The sequence below is a fragment of the Leptopilina heterotoma genome, unplaced genomic scaffold, assembly GCF_015476425.1.
Source record: "Leptopilina heterotoma isolate Lh14 unplaced genomic scaffold, ASM1547642v1 Lhet_281, whole genome shotgun sequence".
NCBI lineage: Eukaryota > Metazoa > Arthropoda > Insecta > Hymenoptera > Figitidae > Leptopilina > Leptopilina heterotoma.
In genome coordinates this window covers 89509-111062 of record NW_025110988.1, presented here as the reverse complement: position 1 = coordinate 111062, position 21554 = coordinate 89509, and the positions used below count along the sequence as shown (strand labels likewise).

The 21554-nt window shown below is 22.2% G+C and overlaps 1 protein-coding gene across 1 annotated transcript in view; it reads left to right on the top strand.

The window, feature by feature from the left end:
* The window catches only part of LOC122504141 (tetraspanin-5), a 180318-nt gene extending 160785 nt beyond the window's left edge, over window positions 1-19533 (top strand). The window contains exons 3-9 of the mRNA XM_043615072.1: window positions 652-725; window positions 1399-1473; window positions 2007-2105; window positions 3965-4093; window positions 4659-4709; window positions 14906-15022; window positions 17347-19533. Coding sequence (XP_043471007.1) covers window positions 652-725; window positions 1399-1473; window positions 2007-2105; window positions 3965-4093; window positions 4659-4709; window positions 14906-15022; window positions 17347-17415 — 614 coding nt within the window. The 3' untranslated portion in view covers window positions 17416-19533. The remainder of the gene's footprint in view (window positions 1-651; window positions 726-1398; window positions 1474-2006; window positions 2106-3964; window positions 4094-4658; window positions 4710-14905; window positions 15023-17346) is intronic.
* The last annotated feature ends 2021 nt before the right edge of the window (window positions 19534-21554 follow it).

Here is a 21554-nt window from a genome sequence, read left to right as displayed (position 1 = left end):
TTTTTGATAAATACTTTGCAAGAATTCAATGATTTTCGGTACATTAATTTTAAAATTGAAAATATTTAAAAAGGAAATTATTTCAAAAGTTAGGAAACAAAAAAGCAAACAGCAACTAACTTCAAACTGCGAACATATTACCGGAATACAACAATTATTAATATAGAAGATTAATATAGATTAGCAAAAACTACTATTTATTAGTAAAATTTATTAATTAAAAAGCAAAACTTTTACTAATAAATAATAATTTGTACTAATTTATTAGTAAAATTTACTAATACAAAAGCAAAACTTTTACTAATAAATAATAATTTATACTAATTTATTAGTAAAATTTACTAATACAAAAGCGAAACTTTTACTAATAAATAATAATTTGTACTAATTTATTAGTAAAATTTACTAATTCGAAAGCAAAACTTTTACTAATAAATAATAATTTGTACTAATTTATTAGTAAAATTTACTAATTCGAAAGCAAAATGTCAGTTGCTATAATTCAAATTAGTAAACATTTTTACTAATTTAAATTTAGAGAGTTAAGAGAAAAAAAAAATTCTACCTTCAAACAAATATAAATTTTGCAAAAAAAAAAACAATTTTGAAAAAAGTTGATTTTTTTTTTAATTAATAAATTCATTGTCACAGGTACAGTGACATTTGTCATTGGATTTACGGGGTGTGTAGGTGCACTCAGGGAAAATACGTGCCTCCTAGCTGCTGTAAGTAGTCAATTATTTACATTTTGAGAGCAATTGTCATCCAACAGTATTACACTAAAACCATTTTGTTGCAAATTATACAAACAAAACTGTGCACTTTTGTAATTAAGTTATGTACTTCAATTTTCATTTGGAAAGCCAAATCTGATCACTCGATTGAGGAAAACAAATTAATTTTAATTGCGCACTTTGGTCTCTATATATATAACAGTTTGCTAATTTCAAATTGCTTTTAAATGTAATCTGTTAAGTAGAGAAAATAACTAGTGTATAAATTTATTTCAACATTTCCACTACTGGTTTTAATGAAATTAAATTGGTAATTTAATTTAAATAGAGAATTTTCGAGATTACATTTTTTTTTAGTGATTTTTAGTTCTTCCTTTTTGAAAATTGTTAAAATTTTAAATAGGAGAATAATTTGAATAGCAGGGAATATTTGATTTTTTTCGAATATTCCTCTGAAATATTCCATCTATATTTTAGGGATATTCCCCTGGAATAATCCAACTTTTAGTTTTTCCATTTTATTGAAAACTGTTATTAAAATATTTCAAATTAAAATAAAACTGTCATTAAAATTTCAAATTAAAATAAATTGAGTAATTGATATTGAATTTAGTGACAATTTCTAAAGTGAAAATAGAAAATTATATTGGAAATATTTTTACAGTATGCAAATTTTCTTGCACTGCTGTTATTATTGGAGATGACAGCGGGTTTCTTGGGGTTCATCTTTAAAGACTGGGTAAGAAACTTCATTATTTAATTTCTATTATTTAATTTATTTACTATTTTACTAATTACTATTTTCTTACTGAATTAATTATAATTATTATATTAAAGAATATATTTTGTACATTTCAAGTTGCAAAAAATAAAATTGCAAATGTTTTACTAATTTTACAGATTTATTGTTTTCTTTACTGAAAATTTGTAAAATTTTATTAATTTAATTAGATGTTAATTACAATTTGCGAATTTTTTTTTTACTATTTTGCAGTCATTTTTTTCTTTACTGAAAATTCGTAAAATTCTAATATTGATTCAAAATAACCATAATTATTATTAATATTACTGATTTACAAATTCAAGGAATAATTATATAATAGAAAAAGTTGTTACTATAAACATTTAAAAATTTTATCGCACTTTCTTCTCTAATGTAAAATTTTTATTTTTATCGCTCAATCATTTTTAAAAGAATCGATTGAACGATAAAATTTATAGAGTGTAAAAATTGTTATAAATTGAGTTATTAAAGGATTCTATATTGTGTAGATAAAGTCACAAGCGACGGGGGGCTTTCAAGCGTTCATTATTCATTATCGAGAAGATCCTGATCAACAAAATCTTATTGACTGGATTCAAGAAGATTGGGTGAGTGTATTTTTTTTTTAGTATTTACTCAGTTTTCTCTGATACAATTTAACATTCTTTTAGTGTCTTATATTATTTTGTTTTAAATTCAATATTATTTTTTCTAAATTCAATATTATTTTTTTCAAATCAATATTATTTTTTTCAATTCAGTATTATTTTTTTCAATTCAGTATTGTTTTTTTCAATTGAGTATATTTTTTCAATTTCTATATTATATTTTTTAATTTAATATTATATTTTTCAATTCAATATTATATTTTTCAATTCAATATTATTTTTTTCAATTTAATATTATACAGAAAAGAAGCTTCACCTCGAACAGCGATAAATTTCTCTAGAATAGCGAAAGTTTTAACTATGAAACAAGTAAGAATTTCGCTAATAAAGTGAAATTTGTTGCTGTTCCATTTGATGCTTTTTTAGTGTATTTTTCAAATTTAATCATACTTTTTTCAATTTATTGAAAAAAAATTGAAAAAGTATAATTTTTTCAACTTAATCGAAAAATTGAAAAAAAAAATGTTTAAACTCAATATTATTTTTTCAATTTAATGTTAATATTCTTCCAATTAAATATTAGCATTTTTTTTTAATTTTCATCGGATCATTTTTTTTTTTAATATCATAATTTTTCACTGTGCGAATCGTATTTATTAACGAAAACTAACTCTATATTTGCAAATTTTTATATATTAAAAATATGTACAAATTCAAGTTTATTTTAAAAATGTCGATCAATATGGCCGCAGAGAGTTCAATGTTCGGATTTTAAAAACAAGGTTTGGAAATACCAAAAGTTGATTTAACTTATACAGACAGAGATACAATTTTCACGTTGTAACGGTGATGTAATACTTCTATTTTCGATTTGTTTGCTTTTAAATCGTTTATTTAATATCTCAAAGCGATTCAATTTAACTTGAAGAATTATATTTACTATGTACATTACACTTTTAAAAATAATATTTCAATTGAAATAAAATTTCAGATCCAAATGTAAAATTCATTCTTCTATTTTCAAAAGATTACTTTTTTTTTAAAAATAATTATTCTTAAAAAGCAAAATTTTGTTTCTTTCGTTGATATTTATAAATAATGAAAAAATATTCCACAAAATAAGAATATAGAATCTATCTAAAGTGGTTTTAATTGTATAACTGTGTAAATTTATTAATGGTTACTTTTATTTCAAGAAGATTTAATTTCTCATTTCCTTTTTATATTTATACAGAATATAAGAATATTACACAAAATAATGATATATAGAATCTATATGAAAGATTCAAAGATGATTTTAATTGCAAAACTGTGTAAATTTCTTAATGGAAAAATTTTCTATTCTTATTGTCGCAGAAATACATTTTAAGATTTGATTCGAACTTTAAAATATTGAAAATATTTTTTTTTTTGACGTTATATATAGTTTTCTCGATTTGTAACTAACTTTGTTTCATATTCAAGAGGAAGAATTTAATTTGCGCAAAATTAATTGTTAAAAATTGTAAGGTTTTTCTTCTTTGATTGACTTTCTTGATACTATTTGATTACAGTCGAACCTGTCCGAATGTAACTTTATTTAAAAAATTTTTTTGTATTCAAAAATATTAAAAAAAATAAATTGTAAAACAATTTTTTAAGGATTGTTTCCCGTAAAGAAATTTAAAAAAAGTCGAGTTGGATTTCTACAGGTTTCACTGTATTGAAAATGAATTATCATATAAAATGTGAATTTAAAGTAGAAAAAAAAAATGTTGAGTATAAAAGTTTCATATGTGTAATGTCCTCGCGCCTCCATGAAATAAAGTCTTGGAAAAATCTGCGAATTGTATGTGAACAATGTTACTATTGAATTCCAGCTTCAGTGTTGCGGTATCGAGGGTCCAAAGGACTGGGATCGCAACAACTATTTCAATTGTTCTTCGAGCGAAATTGGCTCCAGGGAAGCCTGCGGCGTGCCTTTTAGCTGTTGCAAGCGAAAACCTAATGTAAGAAACAAAAAAAAAACAAGAGCAAAAAAGATTTCTTTTTTGAAATTTATTTACAATTTTCGGTTCATCGAAATCGTTTTTTCGTTCCAAGTTTTATTATTATTATTATTATTATTAAAATATAAATTATAAATTCTTGTTACAGTATTTCAGTAGTACAGGTCAATTACAGTCAGACAAAATTGTTTCCAATAAAACATTTTTTTTTCTTTGAATTTTTTGCTCTAAAAAATTAGAATTAAAATGAAAATTTATATTAAAAAGATTAATTATAAATTCAGAATTCAAATCATAAATTTTAATGAAAATGAAAAATTTAAATTATTGATTTAAACTTGAAATAAATAAAAATTTTCTTTTTGAGATTAAAATTGTGAGTTAGATTATAATAAAAAAAATTTTAAAGACTGAAAAGTAATTAAATTTTTATTTTAAATTATAATAATATGCCGAGAATGAAAAATGTGGAGTTCAATTTGAATTTAAGTTTTACTCACTCACGTCAAATCTGTCGCATGCCTTTAATTCACTGCTGAATTAATAATCAATTTTAAAATTGCAGGAAATTATAAAAAATAAGCAGTGTGGGTACGACGTAAGGAAACCCGGTTATGTGAGTATTTACTAAAATTACTTTTCTAAGTTTTAGAAAAATTCAAATCAACTTCCGGATTTTTCAACTTTTCAGCTATATTTTCAAAAAATATCCACTGAAATTTAATTTTTAAATTTTTAATTTAGAAATTTGAGTAATAAATACAGAAGCAAACAAAAAAAATAAAAAAAAATAAAAATAACCAAGCGAAAAATAAAAAACTAAAATTAAAGAAGGGAAAAATGAAAAGCAAAAAATAAAGAAACGAAAACTAAAAAAGGCAAAAATTGAGAAGCAGAAAATAAAGAAGCGAAAAATAGAAAAGCAAAAATTGAGAAAGGAAAAAATTAAATTTAGACACAAAACAGGTAAAATTTAATCAAAAAATAAATTAGTCAAAATTAAATTATGTTCTCGAACAGTTGGCAAAAACGGTGTTTTTGTCAAAATTATTTCAATTACAAAAGATTTGCGTTTACAATTTTCATAAATAGATGAATTAAAAACCTCAAAACCTTCAAAAGGTTTTAATTTGAAATTTTAGAAAATTTCAATTTTGAATGAATTAAATACTAAAAATATCCCAGGAATTCTATTATTTACAAATGTTTTATAAATTTCTTCGCAATACTTCAATTATTTTTATGAAGAATAATATTTTCTACCAGGAATTCAATTATTTTCATAAATAATAAAATTCTATATAGGTTCTCAATTATTTTCTTAAATAATAAAAATCATCGCAGAATTTCAAATTATTTTTTATACAATTTGAATAAAATTTCTCGAAAAATGTAATTATTCTTAAAAAGTTTATTAAAATTAATAAAAAAAAATTCAATTATTTTAAAAAGCCTTCCTATAATTTAAAGTATATTATTTTTGAAAATTTTAAGGAAATTCCTTTTAACAATTCAATTTTTTTTCAAAATAATTTTAATAAAATTCTTTGTGGAATTAAATTAATTTCAATAATTTATCAAAATTCAATTATTTTTAATATCTAGGTATTTCAATAAAATTTCACAAAAGAATTCAATTATTTAAAAAGAAATATATCATTAAAATTCTTCTCAAGAATTCAATTATTTGAAAAGAAATATATCATTGAAATTCGTTTCAAGAATTCAATTATTTTAAAAAGTATATTAAAATTCTTCACAGAAATTCAATTCTGGTCATAAGTTTAAAAAACTTCTCGTCAAAATTTCAATGATTTTTATAAATTATAAAATTCTTCTTCAAAATTCAATTATTTTCAACAATTTTAATAAAATTCTTGGCAAAATTTCAATTATTTTTAAAAACTTTTCTCAATTCAAAACTCTCCGCAGAAATTCAATTATGTTGAATAATTTTTAAAAATTTTCATCAAAATTTCAATTATTTTTAGAAATAATTAAATTCTTCTCCGAAATACAATTATTTTCAAAAACTTTCCTCAATTCAATGATTTTCAATATCTACTATTTTCATAAAATTTCTTTAAAAAATTTAATTATTTTAAAAGCAATATATCATTAAAATTCGTCTCAAAAATTCAATTATTATCAAAAGAAATAAAATTCTTCATAGAAATTCAATTATGGTCAAAAGTTTAATAAAATTCTTTAAAATTCAATTATCTTTATAAATAATAAAATTCTTGAAAGATTTCAATTATCTTTATAAATAATAAAATTCTTCTTCAGAATTCAATTATTTTCAAAAATTTTAAGAAAATTCTTGGCAAAATTTGAATTATTTTCAAAAACTTTTCTCAATTCCATTATGTTCAATAATTTTCAAAAATTCTCATCAAAATTTCAATTATCTTTCGAAATAATTAAATTCTTTTTCGAAATTCAATTATTTTCCAAAATTTTCCTCAATTCAATGATTTTCAATATCTACAATTTTCATAAAAATTTCCAAAAGAATTCAATTATTTAAAAAAAAATATATCATTAAAATTCGTCTCAAGAATTCAATTATTTTCAAAAGTAATAAAATTCTTCATAGAAATTCTATTATGGTCAAAAGTTTAAAAAAAATTCTCGTCAGAATTTCAATTATCTTTATAAATAATAAAATTCTTCAAAATTCAATTATTTTCGAAAAATTTAATAAAATTCTTGGCAAAATTTGAATTATTTTCAAAAACTTTTCTCAATTCCATTATGTTCAAGAATTTTCAAAAATTCTCATCAAAATTTCAATTATCTTTCGAAATAATTAAATTCTTTTTCGAAATTCAATTATTTTCAAAAATTTTTTTCAATTCAATGATTTTCAATATCTACTATTTTTTATAAAATTTTTCAAAAGAATTCAATTATTTAAAAAAAAATTTAATAAAATTTTTATGAAGTTACATTAACAAATATAAAATAATGATTTTATCAGTCGGTCATCTTTAATTATTTATTATAAAACATGAAGATATCGATTGCTCCGAGTCGAAGACTCGGAGTGAACGATTTCTTCATGTTATATAACAATTTTTTTTAAAATTGTTTAATTTCAAAAAAGTTTGAATTTAGAATTTTTGAAAATCTTAATTCTTATGGAAAAATAATAATTTTTTATAAAATAATATTATTAATTTATTACTATTATTAATAATTATTAATATAATATTATAAATATTATAAAATAATAAATAATTATTTTTTTATTAAAATAATAATTTTTTAAAAATATTTTTTTAAAAAAGAAGCAATAGAACATTTTTCTGAGTAATAATTTCTAAACTAAGTGAGAATATTCTTTAGAGTCAAGGAGAAGTAAGAAATTTCTCTGGAATTCAAGGGAAAGTCAGGGAAAAATAAAATTAAATTTTTGTTGGCAACAATTATGTAGTTTTAAAAAATCTGGAAAAATTTCGTGTTTTTTTTTAACTTGGAAATTCTGGAAAATTCGGGGAATTTGAAATGAGCAAAAACGTGGCACAACCCTGAAAAGGATAAAAGAGGAAGTTTTGAGAGTTTCTCGTTTCGAGAGAAGATGATTATAATGTCGACAAGCGAGCGCCAACAAAAACTATTGGACTAAGAAAGCTAGAACTTAATTAGAAAGAAAATGGGGCAAGGATAAGAACTTTAGAAAGCAACTTCCATGTTTATATAGTAGCTACTGGTTGTTTCACGACCCACTTAATGGCTTTCGAGGATCCACGAAAATGTACTTGTCTGCCAATTATCGCTGTTATCGCTTTAGTGTCAGCAGTTACAACGTATACTTGAGCAATTAATGAAGTGGGTGGTGTGCATGCGAGGATCCAGTAAAAAATATTTTTCTTGTCCAAACTCTTATCTTGAGTTAAGATTAAAAACGAGTCTCTTCATTTATCACTGCGGCCAACTAACAATTCCCCTATATGGAATAATAGATATCGCGTATCAAGTGAAATAAATTCTTCTTTTGTTTTTAATTCAGTTCTCAGCTCTCATAAATAATACTATTCAGGATTTGGAGTTAGTCTCCTTTTTTTTAAACTATAATCCCTTTTTATTTCTTTTTTTCTCTTTTTTTCTTTTCTCTTTTACTCTTTTACTCTTTTACTCTTTTACTCTTTTACTCTTTTCTATTCATCAAAGATGCAAGTAAAAAATTTTTTTTATTCACTTTTAAATTCTTAAAATTCCCTAAAATACCAAAAATCATGGATATTCTCCCTTTTTTGAAAACTTACCAAAAAATAGCATATTTTTCGTCAGCTTTTTCTTTGTGAGGCAAATTTTTAGTTATGTTGAAGAAAAAATTGCAAAGTTCGAAAAAGTTTTAGTTTATTTTGAAACTTAAATAATCTTTTTTGTATTATTTTCCCAGAGATTTGAGACTTGAAAATTTTTTCACATAAGGTAATAAATATAAAATCGAGTTGCCAATGTTCAGAGTTAGGAAAAAGTTGGGGAAAATAAAATTAGTTGGAGAAATCGAGGAAATGTCAGTGAATGAATTTTATCAAACGAAGTGAAAAAATATCAAATTTTTGTCATTACTACAAAAAATTCTGATTTTTTATTCGTTTAAAAACATTTTTGAAGAAAATTTAAAACTTGAATTTTCCTTGCATTTATTTTCAACTTACATACATTAGAAACTTTTGAATCTCAATAAATTTGAAATTCCTCGATTTCTTCTTATTTACAATTTTCCACAAATAATTAAATTCCAAAATAATTTTCTTAAAATTTATAAATTATAATCAACTTAGGTAAGATTTTAGTTAAAAACTATTGCATTTTTCAAAAATAATTGAATTTTATAAGTTTTTATACGAAAATTTTTCGAAAAGTTTAAATTGCTCTAAAGAAATGAATAATAATTCATATTTATTTGAAAAATTATTTAAATTAGAATCATTTTATTTAAAATTCTGAAAAAATTAAGTTTTTAAAAAATTCTCTAATTCAATTCTTAAAGATAGGTGAATTTTCTAAACGAAATGTATTAAAGAAGTATGAAATCAATTGAAATTTTTTAGAAGAGAATTGAAAGTTATTAAAGTTCAAGAATTTCTTCAGAAATTTAAAAAAATCGAATTTTTAATATGAAATAAATAATTGAATTTTACAAAGCGTCACAATCAAAGTAATCGTTAGCTTATTAGTGTAAAAAGTAGCATTAAAGGGAAATTTTGAAATTTCATCTAAAATAATTAAATTTGGAAAGACAATTAAATTATTAAAAATTAAAAATGATCAAAAATGTTATTCTAACTTCTAAGTACCTAATGAGGTTTTTAAAATATTTCAATTCTATTTTTTAAAGATAATTAATAATATTTAATAATAATCAAATAATTAAAACGTTTTGAGATAATTAAATTTTTCTGAAATTTTATTTCAAACTAATTTACATTCTTTAAAGAATTTGATAAAAAAATAAATTACAATAAAATTTAATTATTATCAAACAGTTAATAACTTTTAAAATAATTAAATTGTACAAAATTCTTTTTAAAAATTATTTAATTTGTAAAGAATCTTATTTAAATTGAATCATTATAATCAAATAATTGAAAAGTTTTGAAATTAATGAAATTTTCATAAATTCCATTCAAAAAATAATTTAATTTTTAAAGAATCTTATTGAAATTGAATTGTTTTAATCAAATAATTAAAAAGTATTGATTAAATTTAATTTATTAAAATTCCATTTAAAAAATAATTTAATTTCCAAGAATCTTAATCAAATTGAATTCTTATAATCAAATAATTGAAAAATTTTAAAATTAATGAAATTTTCTAAAATTCCATTTAGAGGATAATTTAATTTTTTTTAAAATCTTATTCAAGTTAAATTGTTATCAAATAATTGAAAAGTTTTGATTAAATTGAAATTTACAAAATAATTTTTATTTTTAAAGAATCTTATTGAAATTTAATTTTAATAATCAAATAACTGAAAAGTTTTGAAATAATTAAAATTTTCTGAAATTCTACTTAAGAAATCATTTTTTAGAGACTTTTATTAAAATTGAATTGTTATAATCAAAAAATTGAAAATTTGAGATTAAATTGAAATTTTCTAAAATAAATTACATTTAAAAAATAATTTTATTTTTAAAGAATCTTATTGGAATTGAATTCTTATAATTAAATATAATTGAAAGTTTTGAAATAATTGAAATTTTGCTGAAATTTTACTTAGAAAATCACTTTTTAGAGATATTTATTAAAATTAAATTGTTATAATCAAATAATTTAAAAGTTTTAATTTCATTGAAATTTTCTAAATTTCTTTTTAAAAAATAAGTAATTGGACTTTTAAAGAATTTTATTAAAATTTTAGAAAATACTCGAGGAATGTTAGGCAATATTTTTTCTTTTTTTGAAATAGGTCGACAACTTTAAATAAATTTTTAATTATTTTAATAAGTTTTTTGCTTCCTAATATTCTCGTTTGTTATAATTGAATTCTCGTTGAATTTTGTTTTCCTTGTAATCAGGAAAAAAATCAAAAAATTCTATCAGAGAAAAGTCAGAAAAAAATCAAAATGAAATTTTTGTGCCAACAAAAATTTATTTAAATTATAAAGAGGCAATGGTTCTTATTGATATGACAAAAAATATTAATGCTCCTATATATTTTTTTCTATATCCCTCTTATTCTTAAAAGGTGTGCAACCGCAATTTCATTAAAGTAAAAAAACTCGAGTTAAATGTTTTCTTCGCATTGAAGCAACTTGTCTTTTTTTGTACGAAATATATATAAAGAACCTTTTACAGAATAGTCTCTCTTATAGTTTACCGAGTTTTTATTCAACCCGGTTTTAACTGAAACTCAACCTGCAGCTCAACAGATAGATAAATAGAATGAAGAGGAGTATATGGCAAAGTAGAAGAAAAATAGAAAACGTGTATTTCTCTGAAAATGACCCCTTCTATCTTGATTCACCATTTTATTTAAGTTTCTCGCTTCTTGATACTCGAATATTTTATTTTCCTTTTTTTTAAAAAGAAATTTTTTTCTTGAAAAATTTTTTCCTCTTTTTCTTTTAAAGATTTTTTTACTTCTTATTAATTTTAAGAATTAAAGAATTAAAAACAATTTTTAAAATTAGATTATAAAAACAATTTTTTTATATAGAAGATATTTATGAAACAAAAGAATATCTTTGAAATTGAATTGATAATTATTAATCACATATATTAAAAGAATATCTTTTTGAAAATTAAGCGAAAAAAAATCTCAGAAGATATTCTTTAATGTTAAACAAAGGTAAAAATAATTTTTAAGAAAACATTTAAAGGAATAGCTTCTTTAAAATTAAAAAAGGAGGAATATCTTTTAAAACAAAGATATTTAAAGAAAATTAGCTGAAAAGTTGAAAAATTGAATACCACAGAAAGCAAATTGTGAGGAAATATTTTTATTGAAACTGCATAGCTTTTTTGTTGTTTACATTTTTTTTCTTTTTCTTTTTTTTATGAGATGTGTATTCTAATAATTTTTAACTTGATATTTTTGAATCCTTTGGGAAATGCAGCCGGGAGAAAGGAGTATATTTGAAAGAGGTTGCCTGCGGGCAGGAGAAGAGTGGTTAGAAATGAATCTCGTACCTGTAGCGGGTATGATTGTCAGCACGATGGTCTTACAGGTATCACTCGAGTTGACAAGAGTGTATTTTATCCCACTCCATAAAACTTTAGATTATTCTCTTGTGTTTTTATTCAACTCGACATGCTGATTTTAAAACATTTACTGTTATCTTTATTTAACAGAATTAATGTTTTTTTTTCATTTCTTTAAATATTTTCATTTGTATTTTTCAAATATTTTTTTTTCTCTAAGAAAGATCCCAAGCAAATTCACTGAATTCAGCAGAATTTTCACTTGAATTCTAGTAAATATTAGGTAAACATTATGTAAATATTAACACAATTATTTTTTAGAGAAAATTTTACAATTTTATTTTTATTATTAATTTTTATTATCAATATTAACTAAATTTTTCTATTTTTGAATTTTGCGCCAAGATAGTTCACTAGATTTCCGCCCAGATGGCATGAAAATTCGCTCACAAACAAAATTGATCGAATAGTTAAAAACAAAATTTTTCTTTTTTTGAATTTCGCGCCAAGAAAGTTCACTAAATTGCCGCCAAGATGGCATGAAAGTTCTCTCACAAACGAAGTAAAGTGAATCAGTCCACGTAGCCAAAAGTCATTTAAGAAAAAAATAAATAATATAAATTATAATAAATTATAATCCTAACAAATAATTTTTGATAATAATTCTAGTAAAATTTGTGTACTGGGATTTTTTTCGCTTAAAAATATATTTAAAAGAAGAATACATAAATTTTCTTTTTCTACCAAAAAGGAAGTTCCAACTTGTAAAACTTTTCATAAAAATATTTTTAAAAAAAGGAGTTGAATAAAAAACAGGATTAATTCAAAATTTAATTTTTTTCTTATGTTGGTTCGTAAAACGTTTATATCATTGTTCTTTAGAAGCAAAAAAAAAAATTATTGCATGAAAATTTTCTTGAAAGCACCGTCACGTATTTTATATATAGTGTTTTGCATTTACTTCTTTCTCTTTTTTTTTTCTCCTGTACCTTTGAGCTTTGAAGATAGATATTTAATCCGACAATTCCGTTGCACTGCAAAGGGAGTTATAACTTAACTGATAAATCCAGGATTAATTAGATTTTTAATTGCTTTCATCCCCCTTGGGTGATTGTCATGAAAAAAGTAAAGGAATCAAAAGCGAGAGCTTCATTAAGATTCATAAAATGTAACTGGAACAGAATTTTGATCTTTTGAATCGGAGATAATGGGAATTTTGTTATCTGGCTTTTTTGGGTATGGGAGGTTGGAAATATTAAAAGGTAATTTTTTCCGATTTCTGAGAAGTTTAATCTTCTTATGAAGAAATGATAGTATTATATATATATATAATTCTTGTGCGCACGTTCTATCTCTCTTATACATTTATCGAAATTTAAGCGCGACAATTTCCCTTTTAGAATTTTGTGTGCATGATGTGAAAGTTCAACATTCTTTATGCACATTTAACACGCGAAGAAATAATATGAGTTTTTCCTGTTTTCATAATCAACGGACTAATTTATTTTTCCCGGGCGGATAAAATATTGTGACACTTAGTAAATTGCAATGAGACCCTCGTGATTGTGAATCATTTCTGGCAATGCAAAATTTTCTTGATGCTATTCTTTTAAACTAAGAAGAGAATTTTTTTTAATTCGATTTTTCATTTTATTTTCGGTTTCGTCACAAAGAAAAAATTTGCTATAATTAATTATTTAATTTAAGTAAAAAAAAATATTTTTTCAAACTCTGATTAATTATTTAATTAGCTAACTAAATATTTTATCTGTTCCAAAGCAAAAATATGTGATGATTAATTATTTTATTTAATTAGGTAAAAAATATTTTTTTGAACAAGATAGAAGAAATATTCTCGGTGCATTTCGAGAAAAAAAAATAATGATAATTTAATAGAAAGACTGTCTTGTTAGTCTAATGTATTCTAATTAACTTTAATAATTATTAATTAATATTAAATTGAGTAAAAATTAAAAAATAATAATATTCATAATACTAATATTCACCACGAAGCAAAAGTTTGCTGTGTTCCATCTATTATGTAATTTAATTATTTTTCTCTAATTTAACATTAATAATTAATTTTAATTATTAAATATTGATATTAAATAATTTAAATAAAAAAAAATCCAAATATTAAAATAAATTCTTATTATCTCTTTTTTCTCAAAAAAGGATGGACTAATATAATCTACAGAGCTTTAATCTATCAAGGATTAAAATAATCCTTCCAAGAATTGCTTTTTAAAAATTATTAAAAATTTTAATTCAGAGACAAATTTTTGTGACAGAAAATTCTATTTTAATTTATATTATTAATTTTTTTTTAATTTACTGTGTATTTTTGCCATTTTTATCACAATGAAAAATTTTGCTATGTTTAATTATTTAATTTAATATTATTTATTAATTTATAGTTTAATAATAATTTAAATATTATTTTTTAATTTAATTTATTTCTTTTTTTTCTACTAATTTTGTACATTATGAATAAGTTTTTCTTTAATGTTTCAAATTTTCCCGGAACTTTCTAAATGAATAAAATTTGCTATTGGTGAAAATGTAGTGGAGAGGGGATGAATTTCGTAATAGCAATGCAGCGCATGCGTGGCGTCCCCCCACTTTTAATCGGCGGCTAGAGAGGGGAGTTCCCCCACCTAAATTCTTGAATATATAAATACGAACTCGCAGAATTTGGTCACACTTTCTCGAAATGCGTCCTGAGTATCTGTTCCTTCATCGTTTAGAAAAAAAATATTCAAAAAAATATTTTTTTTTCAGTTAATTTTATACAACATTTTTATTAATTTCTTATTTAAATTAATAAAAATTGTATTTATTTATTTTTATTTACTTATTTTATTTTTATTTATTTATTTTGTCACTTAATTTTATTCCACACTTTTATTAATTATTTAAAATATCAAAAATCTAGAATTGCTTTTTTCTGATTGCAAATTATATTTTAATGAAGTATTTTCTAGAAAATATTTACAATTATTGCAATTTTTAGTTGCATTTTTCTTTTTTCTGGTTGCATTTAACAATTTAAAAAGCGCAGTCTTCAGGAGAAATTTTCCTCCAGTTTCCAGTCAGACATCTGTAACTGTTCTTCTAAGCTGGTAAGCAGTAGAGAATTATGTTTGTTTTCAGAACTTTGATGTCGGCAAAGTAATATATGAAAAAGGGTGCGTTCAAGCAGGCGAGGAGTGGATGGAGAGAAACCTTCTTGCCATAGCCACTGGTGTTGTTGGAATGGCGTTTGTTCAGGTATATTTAAGCAAAGAAAGTAAACAAAAAAAAAACTCTTTTTAATTTAACTTTTTCTCTTTTTTCCTTTTTTACTTTAATTTTTTAAATTAGCATTTTGTATTCGTTTTTGAAATTTTAATTTTTGTTCAAATTTTATTGTTTAAAAGTAATTTGTATTGTTATTAATTTAAAAAAAAATAATACTCGAGGGAATGTTATAAAATATCAAAGAAACAAACAGTTGAATGTGGCATTGTTTCATATAATGTGAAGTTGCTATGATATTCAAAATAGTGAAATATAATTTAGATATATAATTAGAAATTCTAGCTGTTAGTTACGGCTAAGTGAGGTTTCTGGTTTAGTCAGTTAATATCCAGTTTATATTGTTATACAAAAACAAGGGGTTTAAAATGAATTTCAAATTTGTTTGCAAATAATATTAAAGTTTCATACGCATTTGATTTAATTGTAATTTTGATTTTTGCAACATTTGATTTCAGAAAATAATTAATTTGTTAATAATATGATACTTCCAATACTAATATTTACATTAGGAATAATACTTACTAATACTAACACTACTGATAATAATTATTAGGTACTAATACTAATATCTAGAAAATACAAATAAAAACAATAACATTTTTTAAAAATTATTTTTATCGAAAATTTATTTTTCACTGATATTTATTTCTTTTATCATTCAATTTTTGCGCTTTATTTAAATTTTTATTATTGACCCATATAGAATAGAAAATTCATTGATATTTTTTTTATTTTTTATTCAATTTTTTTTTTATCAATTTTTATTTGACCTGTATTGAATAGAAAGTAGTTGAAAGAAAAAAAAATTCCACAGTATTTTTTTTTTATTTATTAAAATCAAGGATGATATCTACCAAGGTTGAGGTGAGCTTTATTACCATAATTGAATTATTTAAATTGCACTTTTTTAAAACTTAAGTAATTACAGTTTTTTTTTAAATGTTTGATTTTACATAGTTGCTTCGTAAAAAAAAATAGTTTGCTTAGCTGTAAAAAAATGCAAGAGTTGAAAGAATTTAATTTCTTTTCGCAGAAAATAGTAGAAATAAAAGTGGATGCAAAAAATTAGTGATTAAAAATATGAGTAATTTAAATGGTTCTTAATAACAATTACTAATAATAATTGGACATATTAACAATAATAATAATTGTTAATAATAACTGGATTTTTTTAATAATGATTATTGTTAATAAAAATTGGGATTATTAATAACAAATAATCAATTTATTACAAAAATTGTTGACATTAATTGGAATTATTAAAAAAAACCTTAAATTAATAATTTTAATTAATTAATAATAACAATTATTAATAATACTTTAACTTATTAGCAATAATAATTGTCAATAATAATTTGAATTATTAATAATCTCAATGTTTATAAATTAATATTATTGAAATTGTTAATAATAACGATTTCTAAAAAAACAAAATTAATTAATTAATAAAAACAGTTGTCAGCAACAATTCTATTTTTTAGCCGTAACAATTGATAATAATAATTGGAATTACTAATATTTTTTGCAATTAATTAATAATATGAATTGTTGACAATATTTAATTTTAATAATTATAACAATTGTTAATAATAAGTGGAATTACTAAGAAAAATTTTTAATAATAATTTAATAACAATTAACAATGGCTAATAATGATTGAAATTAATTAATGACAATAATTGTTAACAATAATTGAACCTATTAGCAATAACAATTGTTAATAATAATTGATAATACTAATAACAATTGTATCTAAAATTTGGAATCACTAATAACTGCTAATATTAATTGCAATGACTAATAATATTTGCTAATAATTGAAATTAATTAATTAATAACAACAATTTTATTGTTAACCATAATTGAACTTATTAGGAATAAAAATTATTAACAGTAGTTGGAATTACCAATAATAACAATTGCTATTAATAATCAAATTTAATTAATTAATAATTAATAATAGGTAATAATTTTTACAAAATAAATTAACTTATTAATTTTGACAATTCTTGATAATAATTGAAATTACTACTAATATTTGCTAATAATAATTGAGATCTTTAATAAAAATTGTTGATAATTAATTGAATAAATAAATTATTAATTAATTATAATATTAATTAATATTACAGTTTTCTTTTTTTAATTTTTTTCTTATTATAATTATTATGAATAATATATTAATTACTGTCATTTATTATTAATTATTAATAACAGAATAAAACATATTCAAAATATTATCATTTGAAAAAAAATTCTCATGAAATTAAAAATACTTATTCTTTTTCTTGCAGATCGTTGGTATTTGTTTCGCTCAAAATCTGCGGGCGGATATATTCGTACAAAAAGCAAAGTGGCATTGACATTCGAGGGCCCCCACGGCAGTTTAGCATCTTGTACTGATCAAGAATGCTGACCTACCACGTTTGTGAAGACCGTAACAGCCAAGATAATATCGAAATCGTTTCTCCCTTACATTAGCATCGCATTTGTTTATAGAATATAAGTCATCATGAAAGATAAGAAAAATTTTAATTCAACTTCAAAAGTTCAAAAGAGCTGCCTTATATTTATACATTATAACTGTCCACGTTTGTCTCGTCTGTAACATTTTTTTTTTCATCCTAAAACGAAAAATTTCCCATAAAAAATTAATTTTCAAATACAATTTTAAAGCGGAGAAAATTCTTCTTCTTTGTGAAGAAAAAATTCGCTTCTTGTTCCAAAGGAGAAGAATTCTGATAATTAAATTTTTTTCGCAAAGAAATTTCTGAAAGAAAAAAATTTCCGTATATTAGTTGTTCTTTTTTTTTTTAAAGTCGAATAGAAAAATTGAAGAAACAATAATTTTAAATTAGGAAAATTTTTTGTTTTTTCAAATATTGTTTCTTGTGATACAAATTCTCTTCTGAAATACTATAAATAATTTTTTTTCAGTGTGAGAAAAAGTAAAAGCAATGTTGACAGGAAAAATGTTAATGTAATGTAGTCTCTTATTATTTCACGTCGGAGTTTTTTTTTCTATATTTACCGTTAGATGTGTGTTGACCTTTTTCGATCCCATGTTGTATATCATATAATGTGAAGATTGGCGAAGATTGCACTCAAGTGACGTGATGTAAATGGATGTGAATTGTTGTAATACAAGTTCTCGGCTGGGCAAATCTTTTGTACCTTACTCACGTATACACATTGTTGTAAATAGCGTAAATTCACGAGTCACAATAAATCGCAACGGAAGTTATGGCCAGTGGCCTGCATTGCATATATATGTATATACTTTCCGTCCATTGTGGTAAGGTATTTTAGTTTACCATCCAAGGTGCTTTTCATCAAGTGCAAGCTTCGCCAATTTTCGGCAACACTTTAAAATGTCCCATTCAATATAAACTGTAATCAATTCCATTAATACATAACGTACCAACTTTATGGATTAATGGAAGCTTTCAGGAATTTGCAAAATTGCTAAAATTTCGCCTATAATCATTAGATTATAGGCTGGAAAATATTTCACTCCATTGTTTTTATTTTACCGAACATTATAATGTTAGTCAAGGATGTCATCAATTTTATTAGAAAATTGTTATCGAAGCGGAAAAATTTCATCTGAATATTTTTATAATGAAACGTGATAGAAACAAGTTGTCAAGTTAAAAAATATGATTTCAAGGACTATTCATTTTTATCTAGAAGGAAAAACAAATTTTTTTTAAATTAAAAATTAAAAGCACAAAAATTGAAAAACAGATTTTTCTAAATGTTTAAATTTTTCTCGAAAGAAAAAACAGAACTGTTTTGAAAATTGTAGTAAAAATACAAAACTTTCGAAATTGATTTTTCCAAATGTTCAAATTTTTCTCGAAAGAAAAAAGAAAAACTGTTTTTGAAAATTGTATTGTAAGAATCATATTTTTCTCCTGAGATCCGCTTCTTTCTTCAGGAAATTTTTCTCAAAAAAAAAGTCTTGAAAATTCCAATAAAAGAATTTTATTTTTCTGCTGAGATCCGCTTTCTGTTTTTATGTAATAATAATAATAAATAATTAACATTTAATAGATAATAAAAAAAAAAAAAAAAATTGTGAAGAATCTCTGACGATGACGTGAATATGTGGGCGGCTCAGGGACAATTTAACGGTTCATATAACGCATCCTTTAAGGTGAAAAGAAAATTTAAAAAAATAATAATCAAGTGCGGCTAATTGGGAAAACCGATATCGAATTACTCAACTTTGAAAGTTGAAGGTTAATCAAGGTTCAAGTCAATCAACGTGGTTTCGTGGGGGCGCGGCATTGTCTGGCCGACCTTGCCGCAGGGTAAAATTTCTCGCCTCAGGCGACACTTTAGGGCCATCAGTTATAAGTATATACAAAAAAAATAGACTTTCCTATTATATTCCGCTCGTATATTTAATTATAAACAATGATCGTTGTACACTGAGCAAAAAGTTGTCGGATATTATTTTCTATTTTCTCTCTCAACAAAAATAATAATAAAATAAAAAAAAATGAAAGAAAAGAAAAGAAAAATATTCCAATACTTGAAAATTTCTTTATTAAAAAAAACCCTATTTGTAAAAAACTAGTATTTCCCGACTGAATTTCGACAATCTTGTTAATATCTTTACTGAATGTATTTGCAAAAAAAAAAAAAAAAGTGATTTATGTCCATATACAAAGTTGTACCAAAAAGTGTGTTCAATATTTATCTATAGATTCTTTTTTTTGACGTTATTTCAAAAACGAAGATCTCTTCACATTGAATTTTGAAAGAATTTTGAAAAACTACGAAAAAAAATTAAAAAGATAGAAAAAAAATGTTAAATGCTAGGAAAAGACTGTAAGAGCTACGAAAAACTGCAAAAAAAATAGGAAAACATTGTAAAAGCTACGAAAAACTGCAAAAGCCACGAAAAAACAATAAAAGATAAGAACAAATTTGAGGAACTAGGAAAAAAAATTCAAAAACTAAATTTAAATTCTATTCAAAAAATAAAATATTGAAAAATTACCGAAGAGAATTTAAAAGCTGTGAAAAAACATGTAAAGATGGGAAAAATTATTAGAAGTCCAGAAAAAACATTGAAAAAACTACAAAAAAATTTTGAGAAACTAGAAAAAAAAATTTTTAAACTAAATTTAAATAGAATTAAAAAAATTAGCGAAAAGAATTGAAAAAGATACGAAAAAACATGAAAAGTTAGGGAAAAGCCTTTGAACAAACGAAAATACATTGAAAAACAACGGAAAAATATTTTGAAAATACGAAAAAAATTCAAAAACTATTCAAAAAATAAAATATTGAAAAATTACTGAAAAGAATGAAAAAAAAACAATAAAAAACTACGACAAAAATTCAAAAACTAAATTCAGAAACTTTTATTTCACAAAATAAAATATTTTCTTCTTCTTTAATTTAAAAGTAAAAAAAAAAAAATATTTCTAAAACTATAATTTTCAATCCAAGAAAACACTAGTTAGCGAAAAAGTTTATATTAAAAAAAAAGAAACCTAGCGAATAATGAAATAATAAAAAAAGAAATAAATATCGAATAATAACTTCCACTAATTTTTTGCATCAGTGTAGAAATAAATACTGAACAAAAAACTTGAGCATTTATTGATCATGCGAAAAAGTGATAAAAAAGAACAAGCGGACGCTCCTATTTTTATTTTGCTCGATATACATTCCAGTTTAAGAATATGAGTATAAAGCTCGTGACTGGACAAACAGCGAAAGTTGTATGTCTTAAAGAAAAAAAAAATAATAATAATAATAATTTTAACAATCAATAAAGAGAGAAATTTCAGCGATAGGAAACAAAGCGAGAGCACAAATGACAAAAAAAAATTGTAAAATCTCTCGGTAAAGTTGTGAACGTGAAAGTTAAAATATAATAAATAATACAAATATAAATATACTACGAGAAATAATTATTGTAAATAAATGTAAAAAATTTATTATTATTATTTGTTAATTAATCAATAAAAAATGCTAAATGATTCACAAGTTCTGAATTAGTTCAAATGATCGAAATATTTGTCATTATACACATTTACAAAAATTAATAATAAAAATTAAAATTGATTTGTCATTTAAAAATGTAAATTAAATATTTTTAAACTTAATACAGTAGTACAATAAATTTAATTAATAAATAATATTTAATTATTATCAGCGAAATAAAATTTTTATTTGAAGCAGAATTGAATATTCCTTCGTTTGAACGTTTAGAACTTTAGGAATATTGTTAATAATATTAATATTAAAAATATTAATAATAAAATTAGTAATAATTGAAAATTTTAATAATATTAATAATAATAATAATAATAAAAAAATACAAATTATTTATAATAATTATAACGGTAAACAAATGAGACAAATTCAGGTAAAAAAAAAGAATGTGATAACTAATAACCAAGTGTCAGATAGAAGGCAATAATTTGTTTCATACAAAAAGAAAAAATATTTAATAAATTTTTAGAATATTAAAAGAAGA